Source organism: Passer domesticus, chromosome 3, assembly GCF_036417665.1.
Source record: "Passer domesticus isolate bPasDom1 chromosome 3, bPasDom1.hap1, whole genome shotgun sequence".
In the NCBI taxonomy this organism is placed as follows: Eukaryota; Metazoa; Chordata; class Aves; order Passeriformes; family Passeridae; genus Passer; species Passer domesticus.
Window position 1 is genome coordinate 41081564 of NC_087476.1, and position 21981 is coordinate 41103544.

Here is a 21981-nt window from a genome sequence, read left to right on the forward strand (position 1 = left end):
TTGTTCCACTTCAATGGGGGATCTGGTTTTAAACATGAACAAAAACAGGTTGAAAGGTCCTGCTGCCCTCTAGAACTCCAGTTTGCCCACGTGTGTTTTAAATGTGTTTACCTTGATCCACCTGAACAATTACACAAAACGAAATACATTTGAAATAGTCCAAGCAGTATGTGACAGCTGAATCAAGCACAATGGTCGCCACCAAAATGGTATAAACCTCTTCCTGACCTGAAGGAGAAAAGATATCAGAGTGATCCCAAGAAACAGCTTATCTGCACAATGGGAGACACTTGTACATATCACTTGCATTGTTCATGATCTCTGTACTCATCCATGTCCACATCCGAGTCAAAGAGGGAATGTCCAGTGTAATCTGTGTCAGGGGTTTGGGAAATACTGTTCCCTTCTTCATCAAATGTTTCTGTCCTTGAATAAAAACTGAAGTCCTGCAAAGGGGAGTAAGTCTTGCTTGCCTCGCTGCTTTCCTCAGATTCATACAGGGTGTTGTCATCATCATGGTGCCATTCTGGCCAAAATTTCCTCCTTATTCTTTCACAATACATAGCAAGGTTAATCAGTTCACCTGCAACACAACACAACAGACTTCAGTAAATATATCCAGCCAATAATGCTCTAACTCACCTGATGATGCAAAAACACAGTAGTTGTGTTTGGAAACAAACTGTGTAGGGCCTTTCCAAAGAAGTTTCAAAATTCCAAGATGCCATCAATCCTCTTAGCCACATACAACAATAAGGGTTACACAGGAATAAACACAAATGCATGGTCACACAAACAGCAAAGTAAGTATCCCAAATTCAACCCCTACAAAAAGAAATCACGACAAGACATTAATACTGTAAGGTTTTTGTAGTAGAACTTTTTGCTTAATTGCAAACACCAGTTGCTAAAGACAAAATTTGATCTTCTAGATGGCACAGTATGCCTATTAAATGCAGTGAATGTGGGGTTTCCACCACCAGATGGCAGCGTTGTCTGCAACATAAATTCACATTTAATATGGCCACTGGCTCACTCCTACTGCTCCCAGCCTTAGTATCTTATGTCTTGTTTATAAATACATGTATGCTTACAGAATAAATAATTTTAAAAAACTCAAAGGAGAAAGAGATAAGGGCGTATTAAAGGGGAGGTGCATGTAAAACCTGTACTCATGACAGCATAAGTAGGTTGACAGGTACACAGAATCAACCACACTGCTTGGGTATTTCAATCTATTACCTTCTATTTATTTTCACTATAGACGAACTAATTCAACAAGCACAGTAATCCTTCTAGACAGCCATGATCCCTTCAGAATTTTACCTGTGATGCCCCAGACATAAAGGGGAAGAATGCATAGCCAATATTTATATCCTCATCTCAAGTGCTCATTATCTGAGGAAAAGAGTAAGCCTGTGCTTCTTCACCGCAGGTTTAGCAGAGCCGTCTTGTACAGAGTGGGTTTACAGGTCAGATTCACTCCTTTTACACTATTTTACATAATTTTCCTCCTTAGTTCTTCCCATTTTTCATGCTGTGTGGTTTTACTATGAAAATGGATGCAAAGATACTTTACCCCACAAAAAACACTCAAACCAAAGAACAACCCTCTGTGCGGAAGAGGGGTATGTTGGCTTTCAATTAATGCAAAAGCAAAGTGACTCCAAAGCCAAGCTGGATCTCTTCTTTGCCTGGCATCTCCAGGAACAGCAAAGGCTGTAATTTCAGTGAGACAATAGTACTTGCAGTTCTACTGTCACGGGAAGTACTCAGCTCAGCAGAATTTGGCAAATGGCTGTTCTTCTGTTTTCTCATACATTACCCAGCATTCACTCCTTAGAAGCTTTAAGGCTTTGCCACGTAAAACAGGGAAAAGACCAAGCATGAAAACAAAAACAATTACTGTGTAGAACATTAAAGAGAAAATAAAGAATTTTAAGAGAAGATAACATTACAGGATACAAACACTACATCAAAGGCAAGAACAGTCTGCTGAAGTACTGCAGTCTTCAAAATGTCCTTCCAAGGTACTCCAAGTTTAAATGTGAAAAATGCCACCAAGAGCTTTTAATCAGAGATCACTTCAGCTTTCTTACCTTTGATTAGTCTCTCTGGTCGAGTCCCTGGCAATGTCCACATTGCCTGTGCCAGATGTCCAAAGACAGTGGCATCAACAGTGGAAACAGTTGATCCCATAATGTACTTCTTGTCACCTGTAAATACAACAGCAAATATTTCTTGACTGGATGTCACTTTTCCCCAAAAGAAAAAAAAAAATCACAGTTCCACCTTTAGCATATTTATTTTACTCAAATCACTTCAATGAAAAGGTTGACTTGTTCAAAGACAGGGATTCCAAAGCTGTTTCTAGGGTTCAGCAGGTGAAATCTATTACTGCAGCTGCCCCTGTGCTCAAGACTTCTACAACCAGGTCAATTACAGAGCCACCACTGGCCAAGGAACCTCCTCTGCTCCTCACAGCTGGCAGCACTCACACACTGCACTGTTCTGCTGCATTTAAAATCTGCTCTGCAGCTACCAGATACCTGAAAATACCATTTGTGCCTTTGGTGAAAACCCAAAACCACTCAACCACAGTTCAAAATCATGAACTTGCTGAAAGAAGCTGGTCACCCTTTGCCTCACACACATACAGATCCAGGTTCAATTTACTCATCTGATCAGCTGGAAAAAGAAAAGTCACACTCAAACTTTCCTCTCTCCCTCTTTGTTCAGGATGAAATGGATGTACCAGTCAGAGCTGCAGCAACTGCTCAGAAATAATCTGCATCTCCAGGAAGAGGACAAAGCAGTAGGCAGGAGTGGACAGGTCCTCTCACACACCATTCCTGCAGTGCCCTCATCCCCACTGAGCCCTGACAAGTGCCAACCAGAGGCATGTCAGGCACTAAGTGAAACAGCAGCCCTTTGGGACTGGCCTGGTGCAGTGCAGGGACATGTCTGCTCCTCACAGCACTTCTGCTTCACCTCTCTGGGCACCCCAATACCATGATGGTCCTAAATAGCCACCACAGCACAAACAGACAGGTAACTTACTAAAGGAAGAAAATACATTTTTGAAAGCCACTGTTTGCAACAAAACATCCACTGTAGATTTGTTTTCCCATCACAGGCAGAAGACCTGGAACAAAGACCAGGCACAGAGCACACAGTAAAACATGAAGTATTGCAGAGGTCAGGTTAGCTGGTTGCACTGCTCCTGCCTCGGCCCAAAGCGCCATTAACTCTGTGAAATGTGGCACCTAATTGAATTCTCAAAATCCAGTTATCCCATCTCCCCAGGACATTCTTCTGAGCCGCCAGTAATTCAGCAGGTTATTCAATGTTCAGTTTATTGAGCAAGTCCAGAGGAACTGTCCAGTGTAAAATGCATCAAATTCCAGTGCACAGTACAAGGAATGCTGCCAATCCCCTGCACAAGAGCACAGCAAAACAGTGCTCAGGAATACCCAGTAACAATAACCTTCTCCGGCCTGTCAGATGTCATTCGAACATGTAGTTAACTCTCCCCAGCTCCTTCCACAGTTCCATCAATTTATTGTTTAAAAACTCTGTAAATGTTGTGTCTTTTCGGTATTTATCTGACACCTAAGCACTCATCAGTCTCAAACACAGCTCAAAAATTGGTCCCTAAACCACAGTTATATGCCAGCACCAGGAATTTAGCACCATACAACTGGGTCTTGAGATTCAATCCATAGTGATGTTGTGCTGGGAAGAAATACTGTCATTTCCACCTTGCTGCAACTAAAGCAGGCTATGAGTGAGGGCTAAACCCTCTGGTTCCCCAGACACAACACCCCACACCTTCAGGTGCATGGAAACAAAGAGCAAGAGGAGAAAATAGAACTGTGGGATCATAAAACTCCAAATCTGGTTTTCAGTCATGCTGCTCCACAAAATATGGTACCTGTGCACATTTTTTCCACCATTCTCAACCTGTTCTCAAAACTTCCAGGGCAACTTTAGTCCAGAAGACTTTCTGATAGACCAGATATCTCTGTGTCTGTTTTTAGACAAGATTAGACAGTGTCTGTCACACCCAGGCTGCCATAGCACTGATCATCTCAAACACCTCTCTGCATCCCCGGGCTAATCCAACAGAAATTAAACCACCTGGGCACACTGGACTTGGATCACCTTTGTACTGAATCCCCAGGAATTTGAGAGTATCCAACTCCACTGTTTACAAATTCATGTAAACCAGAGGATTCAAAAGCAGCTACTTCACAAGTGGGTCAAGAAACCCCAGCAAGAAGCAGGTCTGTAGGACACAGACCCTTCCACAGAGGCAGGTACAGCACTTGCAGGCTGCTACAGGGCACTTAACTAGCTTTAGAGACTTGGATCCAAGTTAGTCTGACCTCTGAGTTTTCAGCTCTGAGCACCCCTGCCCTGCCCAATGCATCAAATATTTTTCAAAATCCACTTCAGGAAGCTGCTGGCCTGCAAATCCCTGCTCAAAATCCTCATCTACCAAAGAGCCTGAGAGGCAGAGAGCTGAAAGTACACCAACAGATTTATGGTCACTCACTTGCCTCTTCTAAACAATTACCAAAATGTGTATTTTTATACATTGCTAATTCATGTGCTCATTCCCCACACTTTCTTACACCAGGCAGTAGGAAACTGCTATAATACAAAGAAATTACATTTGTGTTTTAAAGACTGCAGGACAGAGAGAAAAGTGATACCAATGGGACAGGCTGATCCATCACAGCAGGATTAGTTCCAATTTCCATGTTTATAAGATCCGGAGGAGTCTGTCAGGGAAATGGGTATAAGGGAGATAGAAAAATTATTCTTAGAAATAAAAATAAAGAAAATAAAAATGCACCAAAGATGTGATTGGAAATGTCAAAATTTATGTTATAAGAACTGACAGCTGCAAAGTTATCATTCTCTGGAAGCAGCCCTTAGAATTAAAAGTTATTTTCGTTCCCATGTGAATGGTCCTTGTTAAAAAAGGGGGAGCATTAATCTGATATTCCTGATGGCTGACAGCTACAGTTTGGTATGTGCAGCTATTCTGCACCATAGGCATCATTTTTAAGCTCTTAAAATAACAAAATCTCAACTACTTTCTCTTCTGGGAAAACACTTGGATACATATATATGGAGGGGAATCTCACAAAGACTGTGCAGGCAGTAAGCTGACTGACTGCCCTCTTCCCTCTTCAAAATAGGGGAGCCTCTAGTCAGGCTGGAAGTCTTCATCCCTCCTCCTGTCCCCATTCCAGGATACCACCTCGAGGCCACAGTTACTAGACCCTACCATAAACAGATGGCTGCAGAAAACACGAGCACAGTCATGTTAATGAAAATTAAGGCAATTATAGAAAAGTAGACAAACTCATCAATAATCAAAAGGGAAAATAAAATGATTCATGTAACTGCACACTGACTAATCTGACAACCATTTCAGAGGGGAAGATGAAAAAATGTACAACATTCAGCTGGTAATAAAATAACAGGAATACAGCAAACGGCCATCAAGGCTTTCTGAAGTACACAGGCACATTCTCAACAACAATCTGGAATTAAGAAGAAAAACTCTGCTGGTAACATATGTATAATACAATTAAAATTTTGATATAGTGAAGAAGTGCTTGAGGATTTTCGGTACATTTTCCATAAAAGCCAGAGACTGATTATAGCATTTACATTCACAGGGAGATGACCCAAGCCACCCAGGAAGGGAGAAAGAAGTAGGAAGAGCATTTGTCTGTAGGCTAGAATCAAACCCTCACTTGAAACAAGTTCAAATTTGAACAGACTTAGAGAGTGACTAACATCTGTCAGCAAAACATGGTGGCACCTCCACCTGCTGAAATCTCATAATTAAAACTGGATGGCTTTTAGGAAGCCATCCCCAAGCCAGCAAAAAGGCACGGGCCTCAAGACAGCAGTCAAGCAGTCCGGTCCAGAGATCTGTCTAGATGATTAAATGATCCCTCTGAACTTGGAATCTTACAAAATCTGAGTGTCACTATACACTCCAGAGAAATAAGCAAATCAAGATACTTTTACAGGTACTCAGGCACACATTTCAGTTTTCTCTTCAAGGTTGCTCTAGGTAGACAGCGATGACTTTAGCACAGACACATCCACTGCCACTCCTTTCAGCCTGACAGTTGTCTAGCCAGAACCAGGGGGCTTTGCTGAGCTACTAAATCATATATATACTGATATACTGAGCTACTGAATTCACTCCAGCTCCTATCCTGATCTCACTCCTCCTTGTGATGAACATGGAGCATGCAATGCCAATCTCAAAACTACAGCATCAGTGGTCCCACAGAGGAAAACACCTGGAGCTGGCCACAGCTCTGCAGCAGGTATGACCAGATCTCCTCTTCCAAAATTAATTGCTCCCTCCTTTTCTCCCTCTTAAAGAAAAGGGACCTCCTAATCTCCAAACAACAGATTTTCTCTGAAGAGGCACTAGAATAGATAATTGCTTCTGTTAACAAACAAAATGCAGCATAAGAAAGTGCTGTCAAAAGAGGAGCTGCCAACAAATCTTCCCCTTGCCCATTGTGTCCATGCATCTCATGGGCTTTTTCCCACCTTGTTTCCCATCCAGCAACTCAACAGGTTTGTTTCAGAAAACAAAGTTACAGAAAACTCTACAGCTGGGTCCACTGCAAATACCTTCCTTTCCAAAACAGCCTGGAAGTCCAGAAGCATGTTTTTTCCTTCCCCTTCTCAGCAAGCACTCAGCTTCTGCCTTCTGTTGGGCTCTCCCCAGCTTGTTCCTTTCATCCACTCCACACTTTTCTCTTTAGAGCATGTGCAGTGTGTCCCCCTGGAGCACAGGGCAGGGAGGCATCCTCCTGTCCTACACTCAGCCACCTCTTTAACAATTGCTTAATTGTTATAGGGAACGACAGGTACCATTCTCTTGGTTTCTCACACGAGAGAGACATAAGCTCAAGGAAAGTGATGACCTGCACCACAGCAACTCCTCAAAATCCAAGTCTTACACAGATGCACAGTATGCTTAGCTCTCAGTGGAGCAGAAGGCAAGAAGTACAGTGCAAAACAGTTCCAGTGCGTATTTCAAGCTGAGCCACACAACAGAAATGAGGTTCATGTAATTCTAGCTAAGTGAAGTCAACCTTAAGACTAACTGTATGGGATCCACCCAAGATAACCAAGAATCTTAAACACACGTATTTTGACAGCACAGAACTATCTCCTACTGGGAGCTTTGAATAAAGCTGCTGACACCAACCAAACACAATAAAGTTCAGCTCATTAAAACAGCACCTGCAAAGGGTTTTCAAATGACAGCCTCACAGCAATCTGTCAAACAGCCACAAATAAAAAACAGGAAAGGAAATACAACCAGGAAATAAAAAATGAGAAGACACCCCCCAGGCCTCAAAGGTATAAAGAGGCTTCATTTGCAGAACTAAACACTGCATTTTCCTAAATCCATATCACTAAATGCTCTTCCAAAACAGCAGGCCATGTTTTGCTGCTCTACATACACATACTCGGTGCTCAGAGAAGGAAGCCTCTTATGCCTCTAGACACACAATTTGGCAGCAAACAGTGGGAAAAGAAAACAGTGTCTCTGCCAGAGCAAGGAAGGCACTAAATGACAGCCTCTATCTTCTGCCAAAATGAGATTATTTGTGTGTGATCAAGCTGTCAGGAAGCACTGGAGGTTATTTCCACCCTGTGGAGAGAGGGCTGTGAGCAGAGCACCGTAACTCGCAGTACCTTACCCAGGAGGCCTGCCAGAGTCCGCATGTCCTTCTCCATCAGCGTGTACATCTCCTCCTCCGAGAAGCGCCCGATGCCATGGCCGTACATTTCCCGCTTCACAATTCCTTTGGTCAGATGGCAGAAGATCCACTTCAGCAAGTCGCTGAAGGGGCCAAAAAGCGAAACCATCTTTTGCGTCTCGTGAAGATTTTCCACCCACTGGCAATAAGCTAAAGTCCTGGAAGGATGCAGAAACAAGTTACAGCGATGTAAACCCCAGAGTGCCCAACACCACCCAGCAGAGGCTCGCAGAGAGGTCAGGCAGGTGCTCACTGCCCTGACGGAGAGGTAGCTTCCATAAACAGCAGACTCTGAGGCAACTCGGAGTGCCAGCAGAGCAAACGCACTTTACAGTATTTAGGCAGACTGCCCAGCGCTTATTCTCTCATTAAATCATGACTCACTCCAGGAGAAAACAAGATTCATATTGGATTATATAGTAAAAGCTGCAGAATTCTGCTGAACTCTTGTAACAAAATGCATTTATTAGCTAAAGACTGCACTGCACAAACCCGGGCAAAACAACAACAAAACAGCCCCCCAAAAAATCCATCTTTCTCACCAACCTTTCTCCTTTCTCTACTGCTGATGCTTAGACAAGCAGTAACTTTGCTGCAACATAAATACTGAAGGAGGAATTTTTCAGAAGATTTCTATTCAGAAATAGAAATAACATGATCATTTAAAAATAAAATATAAAAAATTAAGAGGTGGTAGTTATTGAGTTAGTTTTCTCCTGTACCATTTCCTCTATTCAAAATGCTGATTTTATGAGAGAGACGTTTCTAAAGGACTCTGTTGCATTCCATGCCTTATTGAATGGCAAATAATATCTTTTAAAAAGTCTTTTGATATAATTTGTCTCATCAGCTTAAAATTTTGTTACCCATATGAGTTTCTGTTACTTATTAATATTACAGGCAAACATATCTTGATTTGTTGCTCCAGAAACCTATGAAAAAAGAAACATTAACTTTTTTAATATCCAGCATCTTCAGAAATTACAAATAAACCAAAAAGACCATATAGATGAACTTCTGTCACGAAGTTCAAGGGTTTTTGGAAAATCAGCTAAAGGCATGTCAAAGTAGACAAGATAAACATAGAAAGCCTGCAGTGTCTCAGAAACACTGGGAATTGATACACATATTCCAATCCAAGCCATTCTAAGGCTTCATTATTTTAGTTTGGAATATGACTTCAATTTTATCACTGTACATATTTCCAAATCCACATCATTTCCTTAGTGCTGATATGATTCACCCAATCAAAAAAAAAAAAATCAGTCTTTCCTGGAGAACTCCTGTGACTTCTTTTGACAATGTACATTTTATCAAACTCACACTGCAGTTCAATGCCTTCTGCTCTACCTGGTTTCACTGAAGTCAGTAACAGTGAGGTGTGAACAGGCTTTGCTGCAAATGTATAAACAGGGAAGAACAAAAATGTACCTGCTCTGCTACTGATGGCTTTGACCCTCAGCAGATTACTCCACAACCTCTGGAACTGTGTAATTATAACAAAAGCATCCTGCTGACATTTCACATGCTTCCACACCACTTTCAGAATGGGGTGTTCTGCACGGTCCTGGTTTTTCAAATTTGATGGATGAACTCAAGTCCTTAGCAGGTTTCAGCAATGCAAAGTTTGAATCAGAGACAGATTTAGCAGTGGCACCAGCAATACAGGAGGAATGTGAAGCCAACAAACGCAGCAGTAAAGAGCTTCTGAAACTCCTAAAGCATTGTCTTTGTCTGGAAGATGTGGTGTGAGGCTGCCCTGTTCCAGGAACAACGGTAAAGCAGGACTTAAGACAAATGGAAAGAAGGCTGGCCTGAAGGCATAAGGGCACTCCATAGAGCAGAATGTTGCACTAGTCATATTTCACTGGCCTGGCAAAGGACAATGTCTCTTCAGCAGGTACAGCTCTGAACAGGAACAACTCTTGATGTGAAAACACTAGGGAACAATTAGAATTCTATGACTTGGGTTGGAAGGGACCTTAAATAACATCTACTTCCAACCAAATGTCCACTGCAGGGACACCTACTCTGTGGACAGGGATATTATTACCCATTAGACCAGGTTGCTCAGGGTCCCATCCAGCCTGGCCTTGAGCACTTTCAGGGATAGGGCATCCACAATTTTCTGGGCAACCTGTTCCTCACCACCCTTCAAGTAAAGAACTTCTTTCTAACATCTAATTTGCATCTCTCCTCTTTTGGTTTAAAACTATCTATCACTATCTACCCACATCAAAAGTCACTCTCCCGCTCTCTTATAAGCCACATTTAAGTACTGGAAGGCCACAATGAAGTCTCCCTAGAGCCTTCTGTTCTTGATGCTGAACAAACTCAGCTCTCCAGACCTGTCTTCACAGGAGAAGTGCTCCAGTCCTCTGATCATCTTTGTGGCTTCCTCTGGACCTGCTCTAACAGCTCTTTCTTATGCTGGGGACTTCAGAGCTGGAAAGAGGTGAGGTCTCACAAACACAGAGCAGAAGGGGAGAATCACCTCCCTTGACTTCTCTTGATGCAGCTCAGGATGCCATCTCACACTGTTGGCTCATGTCATTTTTTCATCCACCAGAGCCCCCAAGTCCTACTCCACAGTGCTGCTCTGAATGAATTCTTCTCCTAATCTCTGAGTTAGTATTTATTCTTTGAATAAGCTAAGAAGAACTTGCTCTCTGAAAGCACTGCTCTGTCTTGCTGCAAAGACCCTCCTTCCCCAGGATGGACCTGACCTGCTTCATCTGGCAACTCTGCAATACAATTTAGTTACTTTGGACAACAGGCCTGGCCTAGAGAATGGCAATAAGAAAAATAAGTCCAAAAAATCTAGAAAAAAGAACACAGAACTCCATTGCAGCATTTTTTAAGTCATCCCAGTTTCACAAGATTAAACCTGGCCCTATGGACTTGCCATCGTTATTGCTCACTCCAACCACACAAGTGAGCTGGCATCACACCAAGAGTGATCAACCATGTCCAAAATTGTTTTATTTTCATAAAACATAATGAACAAGGTCTCCCACAAAGCTAACTGACCCATACTTTAATGCAAAAATACATTTCCCCAGAGCTCATTTGCTTGCCCTGGGAGAGAAGGTCTTTGGGTCTGGAAGAGGCAGAAATCAGACCAGGAGTTTAATGACTAGGACAGCAACAGAGAACTACACAGGATTTAGGTAATCCTGCTTAGGCTAAACTGTCAAGCATAAATCTTCAGACATTTGCTTGTTTCTTTGAATGCGCAGAATTGTTACATGTCCCAAATCTCAAATTTACATGGGCAATGAAGGCAGCTAAATAGACAATCACAGAGTTTACTTCCAAAATGTTACGGTTCTGAGTAGACAAAACATGACAAAAAGTAGGCTCCAATTCAGGGAGAGTTAAAAACACTTTTAAAATTGGCTTTACAAGTACTTTGTTAAAAGAATTCTACTCAAGGGTTCATTAATCTATGTTTTCTGCCAAAATATGCTTCTCAGCATTTAATTCCACCCATCACTCCTATATTCAGACTACATTAGTGGAGTATTATCATATTACAAAAGGTTAGGAAAAGCCAGAAATTGGGCAGCCTACATAATCTACTTCAGTACAGCATAACTATACATTTTACACTAGAGTAAGTATTTATGGGATTACATAATTATTTTAAATATTGGCTTGAATAGAGCATTTTGGGAAACATTACCATTCTCATTTGTGCCAGCACATCTGTACAAATCTTAAGAGTATAAATAAAACAATAATGCATTAAAGAGCAATGCTGTGGGGGTGAAGTAAATCCAAAGTCTAAATGTAACAGCAGCCTTGGCCTCGATACATAAATCAGGCAAGGAGATGAAGAAAGTGACTCATCAACAGTAGCTTGCCTGATTATCCCAAAACTGTCTGAACTTCTAGGCAAGGGGAAAGCGTTCACAAGGATGTGAACAGGGGGTTATTTTTCCTATCTGAACCTGTGCAGACCAGAATTTCTTGATATACAAAAGGACTTTAACAAATTCATTCCACAATCAGCTGCAGAAACCCCACCTGCTGTGCAACTTCTCAGAGCAACTGGCTTTTAAGTCACCAGCAGCATTCAAGCCTCATCACTGTTAGCAGTAGGAGAGATGCTATTCTTAAAATTGGCTTGATGTATTTAAACATATTTACATTATAAAAATATTTTATGTTTAACATGTGGTAAGTCTGAATACTGACCAAAGTCAGATTCATCCATATTCTCATATTATGCTCTTGCTGTACTTCAAGCATTCATCACATATGATGCTTGCTTCTTGAAAGAAAAAGCAAGAAACAAGTCAAATATATTTGCAAGTGTATATATAGATATATACACACACATTTATAAATCACACACATACACACACATTTACAAATCACTACAGCTGTGTTTGACAATACAGCTCAACCAATCTAATAGGTTGGTCTCCTTTAGCCAAATATTCAAGGCTTTATGTTCTCACTAAGCACATTAGTGTCACCAACCTAAGATCTGTCTCCTGAGATCGAAGTGACAGAAAGCATTTCACAGCAACTACTAGCCCTACAGGCACCCAGGAGGTGCCTGGCCTGAATCCCAGCAGTATTGTCGAGCCCAGCATGCCAGCTCCAGAAGAGAGAATCAGACCTCTCTTACTCAGAGGTCTGATCCCACAAGTGTGCTGCAGTTACACCAAAAACTCAACACATTCCCCAAAGGTGGCTGTGGGTGCCCCACTGGTTTCTGGGGGCCCACGGGTCACTGCAGGCAGTAGAGGTAACTCAGAGCAGGCCTACAGCAGATGACAGAGGTCTGCATTGGATCCAGGCCCTGGGGTCACAAAATTGTTTCATTTCCATCTCTTCACTGCTGGCTCACCTCAACACCCATTCAGCTTAGAGGACTTTTTTCTTTCACCAACCAAACACAGCAAAAGCCTAATGGCTTACTGCCTTCTCCAGGGACTGCAGCTCCAGCACCAGCTCCAAATCAGTCCTGTGCATCTCAGAGGTAAGTGTAACCCCAGCATGGACACAGGCACGCTCACTTGTCTTCCTGCCTGAGCTCTGCCAGGTGCCACAGCCTGGGGCACAGAGAAGGTGTCCATAGGCTGAGGTTCTCAACAGCCCCACACTGCTCCCAATTCCAGCCACAGCAGTCACTTCCACATGTAAGAGGCACTAACTGCTGAAGATGAGCCACTGCCTAGGCAAAACTAAACATTTCTGGAGGAAATGCTGAGCATTCGCCAGGATTAGCTCCACCCAGAGACAGCACACCACAGGATGCACTTTTCTTCTTTGTCTGATAAATGTACTACAGTATTACTAATTTATGACGAAGCTACTTTGCATGCTGCTGGCACAAAACAGTAGGAATCACATTATGTATCACTGCTTTGGAGGCTTGGTTTTATATACCTTATTCTGCAAAAAGGCAATATCACTGTTTCAAATTCCTCACCATGGGACACAAGGACACAAAGAAAAGCGTCTAAGCTTCTAGCAGGAATGTTCAGGGACAGATGTGTAGTGATCCTACAACCACAGATGCAATGCTGTCAAGGAGAAATACGGTCGTACACAGGGAAAGCCTGATTTTACTTTGGTCTAAGTACAGGATTGTCAAAGTTTTCTTCAGGAATTACAACAGTACAACTGCAACACCTCTTGGTTCAGGCTTTGCCTACTACAAGGAATCTGCAAAGTATAACCTCACCAACATATCAAGCCTCTGGTACAGCCAGAGGGACATACAGAAGACTTACAGTTGGACTTTTTACTGCACTGCAGCAAAAATACATGCCTTGGATGAACTCAGCTGTGTGTGACTACACAGGAAAGGCAACAGGGATACACAGCCAGGCATGCACATCTCTGTTCCTGATGTAACTTTGTCCACCTGTTAAAACAGGTGGCCCCTCTCTGGACCACTGCCTGAATTCTTTCACATTTGCCCATGTCATGTCCAGCAGTGCCCAGCCAGCTCCAGAGGAGCCTGGATGGATGGACAACAGCTTCAGAGAGGAAAGCCCTGTGTAATCGAAACACAATAGCATAATAAGACTGCCATCAGTAATGACACATTTAACACAGTTAAATCTATGAACCACAAAACAACTGACACCAAGGCAAAGGGATGAAGCATCAGGGGACTAAAAGGCTTCAACCTCCCTTCTGCAGCTGTATCAACTGAGGGTGGAAAAATGAATCAAAAAAAAAGTTAACTTACAGGTTGCCTGTATCATGTTTGGGAGGCTATGACACTGCAGATGGGTATAACTGGTGAAGGCCACACTTCTTGGAAGGCAAAGATTTAATTTCTAAACCAAATCATTTCAGTATGCTAATTACTGAGTGCTAAAATTATTTTCTCAGAAGACACTAAAAATTATTTGAAGAACTACATGTACACATTCCTGCTGATCATCGATCAAAAGGTGAAAGAAAAAGCATTCAATTTAAATGCATTCCATTTAAAAATCATACACTGTTTTGAAGAAAAAACGTGCAACATAAATGCAAAACTTAGTGTAGTGAGGATTTAAATGCATACTAGAAAGTAAACTATTGGGAGAAAGCTTTGTGCCTGCTAAGGCAGCAAATGCAATACCCAAGGTGCATGTCCACCTGATGCTTCTATGCCCAAACTGGAAAGGGCACTTAAGAAGGACAGAAATGTAAAGCACAGAGGAAATCACAGGAATTATTTTCAAAGGTGTCAGTAAAATGCATGAAGTCCCAGAAAGGTTCTATTTCTACTTTGCATTCATATACATACTTCAGCTTCTCAGGATACTGTGACTAATGCTGGACATTATCAATGCGCAGTATCGTCAACAATCCAAATCAACGGGAGAATCCTGTGTTACAGGAAAGGCAACGATCCATACTGCAATCACTCACACATAATCAAAATCAGTAAAAGTAAGACAACAATATTCTGGATTCACCACAAACAGTGGATTCATTCCTCTCCACCCCCAAACAACAAATACATTCAGCCACCTTGATCTTTTGGTCTTTATTAACAAGGCTGCTCCTATACAGAAGTCATATTGAACAGAGGAGCATCCCACTGCTGCTTCCTTCTACAAAGCTGCAGTCTGACTCTACCTTGCTTACACAGCACAGCTTTTCAAGGGAATTATCCCTGGCTCATACCACCATACACAAAAAGGAGAAGCAGTTCCCTAGGATGAAGAGAGCTGTGAAGTTAATAATTGGGTACCCAAGATTTCTGCAGGAGAAAAGAAGCATTTGTGTCGAAGGCCAAGCTGAGGGACACATGTGACAGCACAGGAACACAGCCAGCTTTGCCAGGCACACTTACCAGTACAGGTGCTCCTCCACCATTTTGGTCACAGCTCTGGAGACAGCTCTTTCATGTGGACCAAGGTGTTTATTTAAATTCACTCCAAGTTTCTCTTCCAAAAAGTCAATTATGAACTCGGTGCCAGATACTTTCTTGTGATTGTATTCAATCCAAGGCATTTTCCCTTGAGGGGAAAGTTTTCCATCAAAATAGTTCTAAGGAAAAAACAAAATCAAGTAAACAAACAAATATACAGACAAAAAAGCCCTTCGGGTTCTGTTTTAATGAGAATAAATATTTTTAAATAATTTTCTGTGTTCTTAAATAAACAAATCCACAAATTTATTTTTTTTAAAATAATACTCTGGAGTAGTAATGGCTGTTCAATCAGAAGAGCAGCTTTACCCTACATAAAAATTCAGACAGAATTACTTCCGGGCCCTGCAAGGTATTCCACGCTTTTATGCTGAATATCATGTGATATAATATTATTTAAATTATATTATTTATTATTTAAATACCTTGGTTATTTAAGAGTTAGAGATGCTCAGACTTCCCAAAAGATTGTGCCCATTTTTCTAAAGAAGTTTTAAATCACAGAACTCAAAACTAAATTCAACTCCTTCACACATCTGCCCTTTTCATATTAAGAATACCTTAAAAAAATAAATTCACTACCCAACTCAGATGGCTGCATCACCTACAAGGACAAAACACACACAATCACAAGCACATATCAAAGGCATATCATTCCCTCCCGAGCAGAAGGGAAATCTGCTTTCTGCAACTTCAAAACTTAGGAATCTCAGAGATTTACACACATACTTGTCACAGCTGGGTCTCCCAACAGCCCAGCACAGCAGAACACAGCACTACTGCACGGCTGAGTACTGCTATACCTGCCCAGCACAGCACTCACACAGAAGCAGCAATGTGCTTTTCCCATGACAAGGTGGAACACAGAGATTAGAGAATATCTCTCTCATGTAACAGGCATGAGAGGAAGTGCTGGCTGCCAAAACATAATCAGACATTTGTCTTAATTCTCTTATTCCTGAAGGCAGAGACACAAGGCACAACCTTTTTCCTTTTTTGTGATTCCCATCCTCGCATCCTGTTATTTAGTGAATGAAAATTCCTAGTACAGAAAGCTGAACAGTAAAGTCTCTGCACTCAATCTCTGGCAGACACCCCAAGAATTTCAGGACCTAGCTCCTAATTGCTGGAGGTTTAGGATTTGCAGTTCTGGATTGATCTGTTTGGGTGTCAAGTATTTATCCTTCCTGAATCCACTTAAGATGGATTAAGGTGCTCTGGCAGCAAGGAGCATACACCAGAACACGCCTCCTGCTCAGTCTGACAGCACCAGCATCCTGGCTGCCACTCCAAATGCAGATGTGCAATGCACATCTGGGATCACACAGCCATTCCCAAAGGCTCTTCCCTTCTGGATGAAAACGAACGGGTACCGCTTCTGGGAAACAATGCCTTCTGGCTGCAGCCTCTTCCAGGGCTTGTGCCCAAACAAGCAGCACGATACGGACACTGGATGATATGGTGTCTCACCCACCTCACCCCTGCCTGGGGTGAGGTGGGTGAGACACCATATCATCCAGTGAATAAATCCACCATCCTGGGTGAATAAAGCACCTGAATCCCTCACACCTGCACGTGTGGGTGGCACGGGGGCCAATCCCACGGCACAAGCTCTAAAACCGCTGAAGGTCTGAAACTGAAAGGACAGCACTGCCCTGTCCTTACACCTTCCAAGACCTTTCCTTCATCAAAATGGTCTTTCAGCACGGAAACTGACTGACACGTTTCCATAATTTTTCATTATGGCTTTACTACAGAAGCACAAGGTTTTCCTGGAGCTACACAGCATGTTTAGAAGATCCTTAGCATTGCTGGCTTAATCTTCATTAAGACCTTCCATTAAGATATTTCCCTTCTTGTACACAAACACTGGTGGTTTGCCGAAACTACTGGACTGGAAGATGTGCTTATTACATCTCACAATTACTGCAGTCCATTTGAAACCCAGAAAAAGAGCAAGTTATTACTCAGCTGCACGTTTCTTCAAACACATATATCTAATACTTATAAATACATTGCCTAAAAAGACTGTTGTGGTTCATTACATATGGTTTATCAAACAAAATAGGAAATATCTTTCCGTGACCTGAGAAAAATCTTAGTCTCTTGAGAAATCTGTTATACTGGTTTTATATCCACTGTTTTCAAACAGACATTTTTAGGCTTGAAACCTCTGCATCCTTATGGCTGATACTAATTGTTATCAAATATTTATCAATTATGAACTTAAAAATTGTTCCAGCTGTTAAGCAGGAAAAAGCTACAGTATTATTAAAAACCAAAAACAAACCAAAAGAATATGCCTTTTCATTCACAGTACATTAAGTGCCTGCAGAGCAACAATAACAATAGCTCTACAGAACCTCATTCATAAGAAATTTACAAAAAGAATGGCTCAAGGTATTTCTAGGGTAATTTTACAGTACTATGTGGAAGAAATTAGATTTCACATTTTCTATTACTCCTGTTTATGATTTTACATTCACTCATGTCTTTTCCTAAGGAGGCTGCCATTTCCACAGACCTGGCATGAAAAAGGCACATTCCTGCTGTGCTAATTATTTATCAGATTACATAAAGGCTCAGTTCCTTATATTCTTGAGGAAATCAAGGAATACCCAAAAGATCTTGATGATCACACAGACAGGGCTCTTTCAAAGCAAGCTTTACCAAGAAAAGCATCAAATGTTTTGAAAACACAGCTAGGGATTATGACAGCCCAGCTGGGGTGGGGCTCCCAAATAATTTTTCATGGAAACTCACACATAGAGAGGCAGACTCAAGAAATCATAAGCACATGACAATAGTGCATGTTTTGGGAGAAATTCAGGTGACAGTAAGGTAGGAAAATGTCAATCTACTCCAACCCTCACGTGCCATTAAAGCACGTTGCATAACACAAAGCACAATACTCAACAGTCTGATTGATGCACCACAATAAACACAAGGAATCAAAAGTGTAAAAGCGATCTGAGCATCTCACTGTCTTCTCCTCACTCCATTTCAGAACCCTCCCTTCAAAGCAGTCCCTGCCCAGCAAGAGAATGACCACAGCAGGCGTCCTGGGCTGAGCACCAGCTGCCACCTGCAGCACTTCTCCATCATGGCCCCTGACAGTGCGCAGGGAAGCAAGGTGTCTCCTTCTGGATCCTGCTGAAGCTCCCTACACACCCACCCTGCTGCCTGCCAGGCAGCCATCAGGTGCCTCTGTCACCTACAGCATCCTAAGGGTAGCACAGTCATGAGGGAACAAGATACAAGTCTACAGGAAGAGTGTAAGAGACTCCAGCCAAGAACAGTGCCCCTTCCAGCTCCCCTCCCACTCAATCCCACAGCAGCAGCCATACTTTCCTCCACTTGCCAGAGCCCAATGCAGCACCACACTCCTAACACAAGGACAGAAACAGTATTTGCTTCTTCCAGAAAAAAGAGCTGTGTCCTCAGCTCATAAGCCCAGCTCCACCAAACTTACCTCTAAAACCCTTCAGAGGGTCAGTAACCCCACAAACACCTTAAACCCATGTAAGCCAGCACGGCTAAAAGCGCCATCCTGGTGTTCCCAGCACCCGCAGGACCCATCCCTGCTCCTACAAAATGGCACACAGAACACGTGGGCAACCAAGCTGAGTTAAGACCAAATAAACTAAAACATCATGGCTCCAGCTAGGCCAGCTCTGATCTGCCTGAGCTGCCACAGAAAACCATGTGCAGGAAGGGACAAGAGGAAGAGCTGAAGGTAGCAATGTTGCTTTTGATGGTCTTGTCAGTTTCGTGTACTCACAGCTAGTGAGAGACATGTAACACCAAAAGTAATGTTGTCTTTCAGTACAAAAACTGAAGAGGGGAGGATAACCCTCTGGAAATTCCTCTCTCCAAAAAGCTGTGTGATTTCTGACACAGCGTGAGCTCTCCAAACAACTCCATCCTGAATCACACAAATGCTGTGTTGTCCTTCAGAAGTGACCATGTCTCATCACAACCATCTTTTATAATGCAGCTTTCTTTGCCTACTCTCCACCAGAGCAAACATGACCATCACAAACCTTTGAACTGCATCAGCTGTCATTAGAAAGAAAATCAGATCACACCATGAGAGTCATCCCCTCAAACGTGCAATTTCTACCCAAATTATTTTGACAAAAGCAATGTGTACAAAGTCCTCCTGCTCCAAGGACATGTTCACGTTTCAGAATCTTGCAAGTTCTGTAACCTAAATGAGGAAAATACATCCCACAGGATGGAAGTTTTCTTCTTTAGTACTCCCAAGTATCTGATTCAAGTCCCACTGAATTGTAAGAAAACATCAAACTCAGGCTTTTAAAAGAATTAAGGAAAATGTACTGATTAGACTTTCTTCCTCTTTCAATGTAAAGGAGCTTAGCCACAATGAAGCTAAATATCAATGGCAAATGTGTTAAAAAAGAGCTGCAATAGAGTCGGTTTTCTGCTGTACAACATTTGACTTATACAAAACATTCTCCTAATACCTTGCTATGGAGTAAAATGCCAAACTGATATTAGTGAGGAAAAAACAAAGGGAGAAGAAAAAAGGAAAAAAAAAAAAAGCCCAGCCATTTCTTCTACCTAAGATCTTAGTTATATATATATCATCATTATTTTATCACCTTAAAGGCATTCAGTGCTTAACACACACAGAAAAAGACATTCCATGTCTCAAAGAGCCTGTGTGCTGCACAGCTTGCCAACACCACAAGATGTGTGCCACACTTGGAGTGTCCCAACTCAACCTCAATGCTAACAGGCAAGATCATGAGATTGAAGCATCCCCTCTCACAGCTTTTATTCAGTGGAGTAGCTAAGGCTTCATTCCCTGCAGGAATATGGCATGGGATGCATCCAACCACAATTAAGGAGCAGTATTCATGACCTCTGAAAGCAATCCCATCTCACTTCACTGGGGAGGAGGCATTAGCCATGGGAAGTGAAGGAAAAGGCAAGCACTTCTTTCCAGACAGCTTTAGAGATAAGGCCTCCAGAAAAACAAGAACCTGTCTAATCGTGATGTCTTTAGCATGGTGAAATTCAAGGATCAAACAGTCGTCTGCTTTAGTTTTGAGGTGCTATTTAGTGTTATATAAACTCCAGACTACTCTCCCACTTCAGCATTTTAACATTAATTTAGCTTGGCCAGTTAAGTCTACAGCTGTTCCAGATAATCTTATTCAAGTCATATCTTTAAAGGTTATACACTAAATTTAACTGGAGACATAAAAACGTTGCCATACCCACCTAGCTGTAGGTGTATGTTTACATTTCCCTGGGTGAGACAGACTGGGGGGACGAGAGGCAGGACGCCTATGTGCCATTTCACGCAATTACAGAGAGCTGCAAGGCAAAGGCAAACTGCACAACGTACCTGGTAGGGTAAATCAGCCATCCTCAAGTAGGTTTCCATTTTCAGGCAGAACGGGGATAAACTCGGAACGCCATTCCTAGGCCTTGAAAACTGATGCAGTATGATAGCATCCTTCGAATCGAGTTCTTCCTCTTTGCTGTCAAAAAAATACAGAATAAAAAAAACTAAAATAAAAACGGACAGGTGCACGATACATCAGTACGTTAAACAGACAAAGGAGAAACCGCGGCCCTGGCAACGCACTCGTCAGCCCCTGAGGGGCCGCTGCAGTTTTGGCTGCCCGGGTCGGAGGCGGCGGCGAGAGGGCCCAGCCCGGGCCACCTGTGGGGGCGAGCGCAGGGCCCGCCGCGGAGCCGCCTCTGCGCTGCTGCAAAGGGCGAATGGAGGAAGAGGAGGGGGAAAAGAAAGGTAAATGGCAAAAGCACGGTGAAGGAGAGACCCCCAACCCGGCGGTCGTCGCCAACCTGACCCCGCAGGTGTGAGCGGCTCCGGGCGCCGCCTCGGCCCCGCGGAGCGCCCGGGGCTCGCAGCCCCGCAGCCTCACCGTATGGCCAGCAGCTCGTGGAGCAGGTACGCGGCGGCGGCCAGCAGGGCTCCGCCCGTCAGGTACAGCGTCTTCTTCCACCAGGAGTCGGAGCCCAGCGCCGCCATGGTGCCGCCGCCGCCCGACAGCGGGAAGGCGACGATCTCGCCCCCATAGAAGGCGGGCGGCGGCTCCTCGGGCCCCGCGCACCAGCCCAGCGACAGGCTGCGGTTGCGGCTCAGGTCCGCCACGCAGGAGCGCGGCGCCGCCAGGCCCACCCCCCACAGCATCCTGCGCCCGGCACCCGCATCCCCCGCCGCGGAGCCGCCGAGCCCCCCGCCCCGCCCCGCCCTGCCCTGCCCGGTGCCCCGGGCCCAGCCCGGCCCCGCGGCGGGGAAGGGCCGCGCCGCGCTGGGCGGCTCCGCGGCTCCCTCGGCCGGCGCTGCGCGGCTGCGCCACCGCGCTGGGAAGGGAGGGGATGGGAGGAGAAGGAGGGGATGGGGTGGACCGGGCCGGGTGTGTCCTGCCCTGCCCTTGCGGAGTCCCCCGGGCCCGGCAGCCGCTGTCCGGAATTGAGGGCTGGGTTCCACGCTCGGGGGTTGCGTGTGAGCCTGCCCTGTCAGACTGCCCGCGGCCCGAGCATCGCCGCGCTGCTCCTGCGGGAGCAGAGCCTCGCAGTCACCCGGAATTTGGGACAAAAAAAGCCAGCCGCACCACGCCTCCACCCCGGTGCCTGGCCGCAGCTGAGCAATGCCTGCAAACCCCGCCGCGATTTTCTTCTTATTACTCTGGTGCTCGATGAGGTGACTGAGGAAAACACCCCTGTGAGCAGAAAGGGAAGCAAAATGGCTTCAAAGCAAATCCCTTG

The 21981-nt window shown here is 43.8% G+C and overlaps 1 protein-coding gene across 1 annotated transcript; it reads right to left on the minus strand.

Annotated features, from left to right (window-relative positions):
• Positions 1-48: 48 nt before the first annotated feature.
• On the minus strand, positions 49-21544 carry FAXC (failed axon connections homolog, metaxin like GST domain containing). Its single transcript, XM_064412773.1, has 6 exons — positions 21135-21544; positions 20591-20726; positions 15136-15332; positions 7761-7978; positions 2100-2216; positions 49-583 (listed from the first exon to the last, which is right to left on the minus strand). The coding sequence occupies exons 1-6, from the start codon at positions 21401-21403 to the stop codon at positions 300-302; spliced, it is 1221 nt and encodes a 406-aa protein (XP_064268843.1). The 5' UTR covers positions 21404-21544; the 3' UTR covers positions 49-299.
• Between the last annotated feature and the right edge of the window lie 437 nt (positions 21545-21981).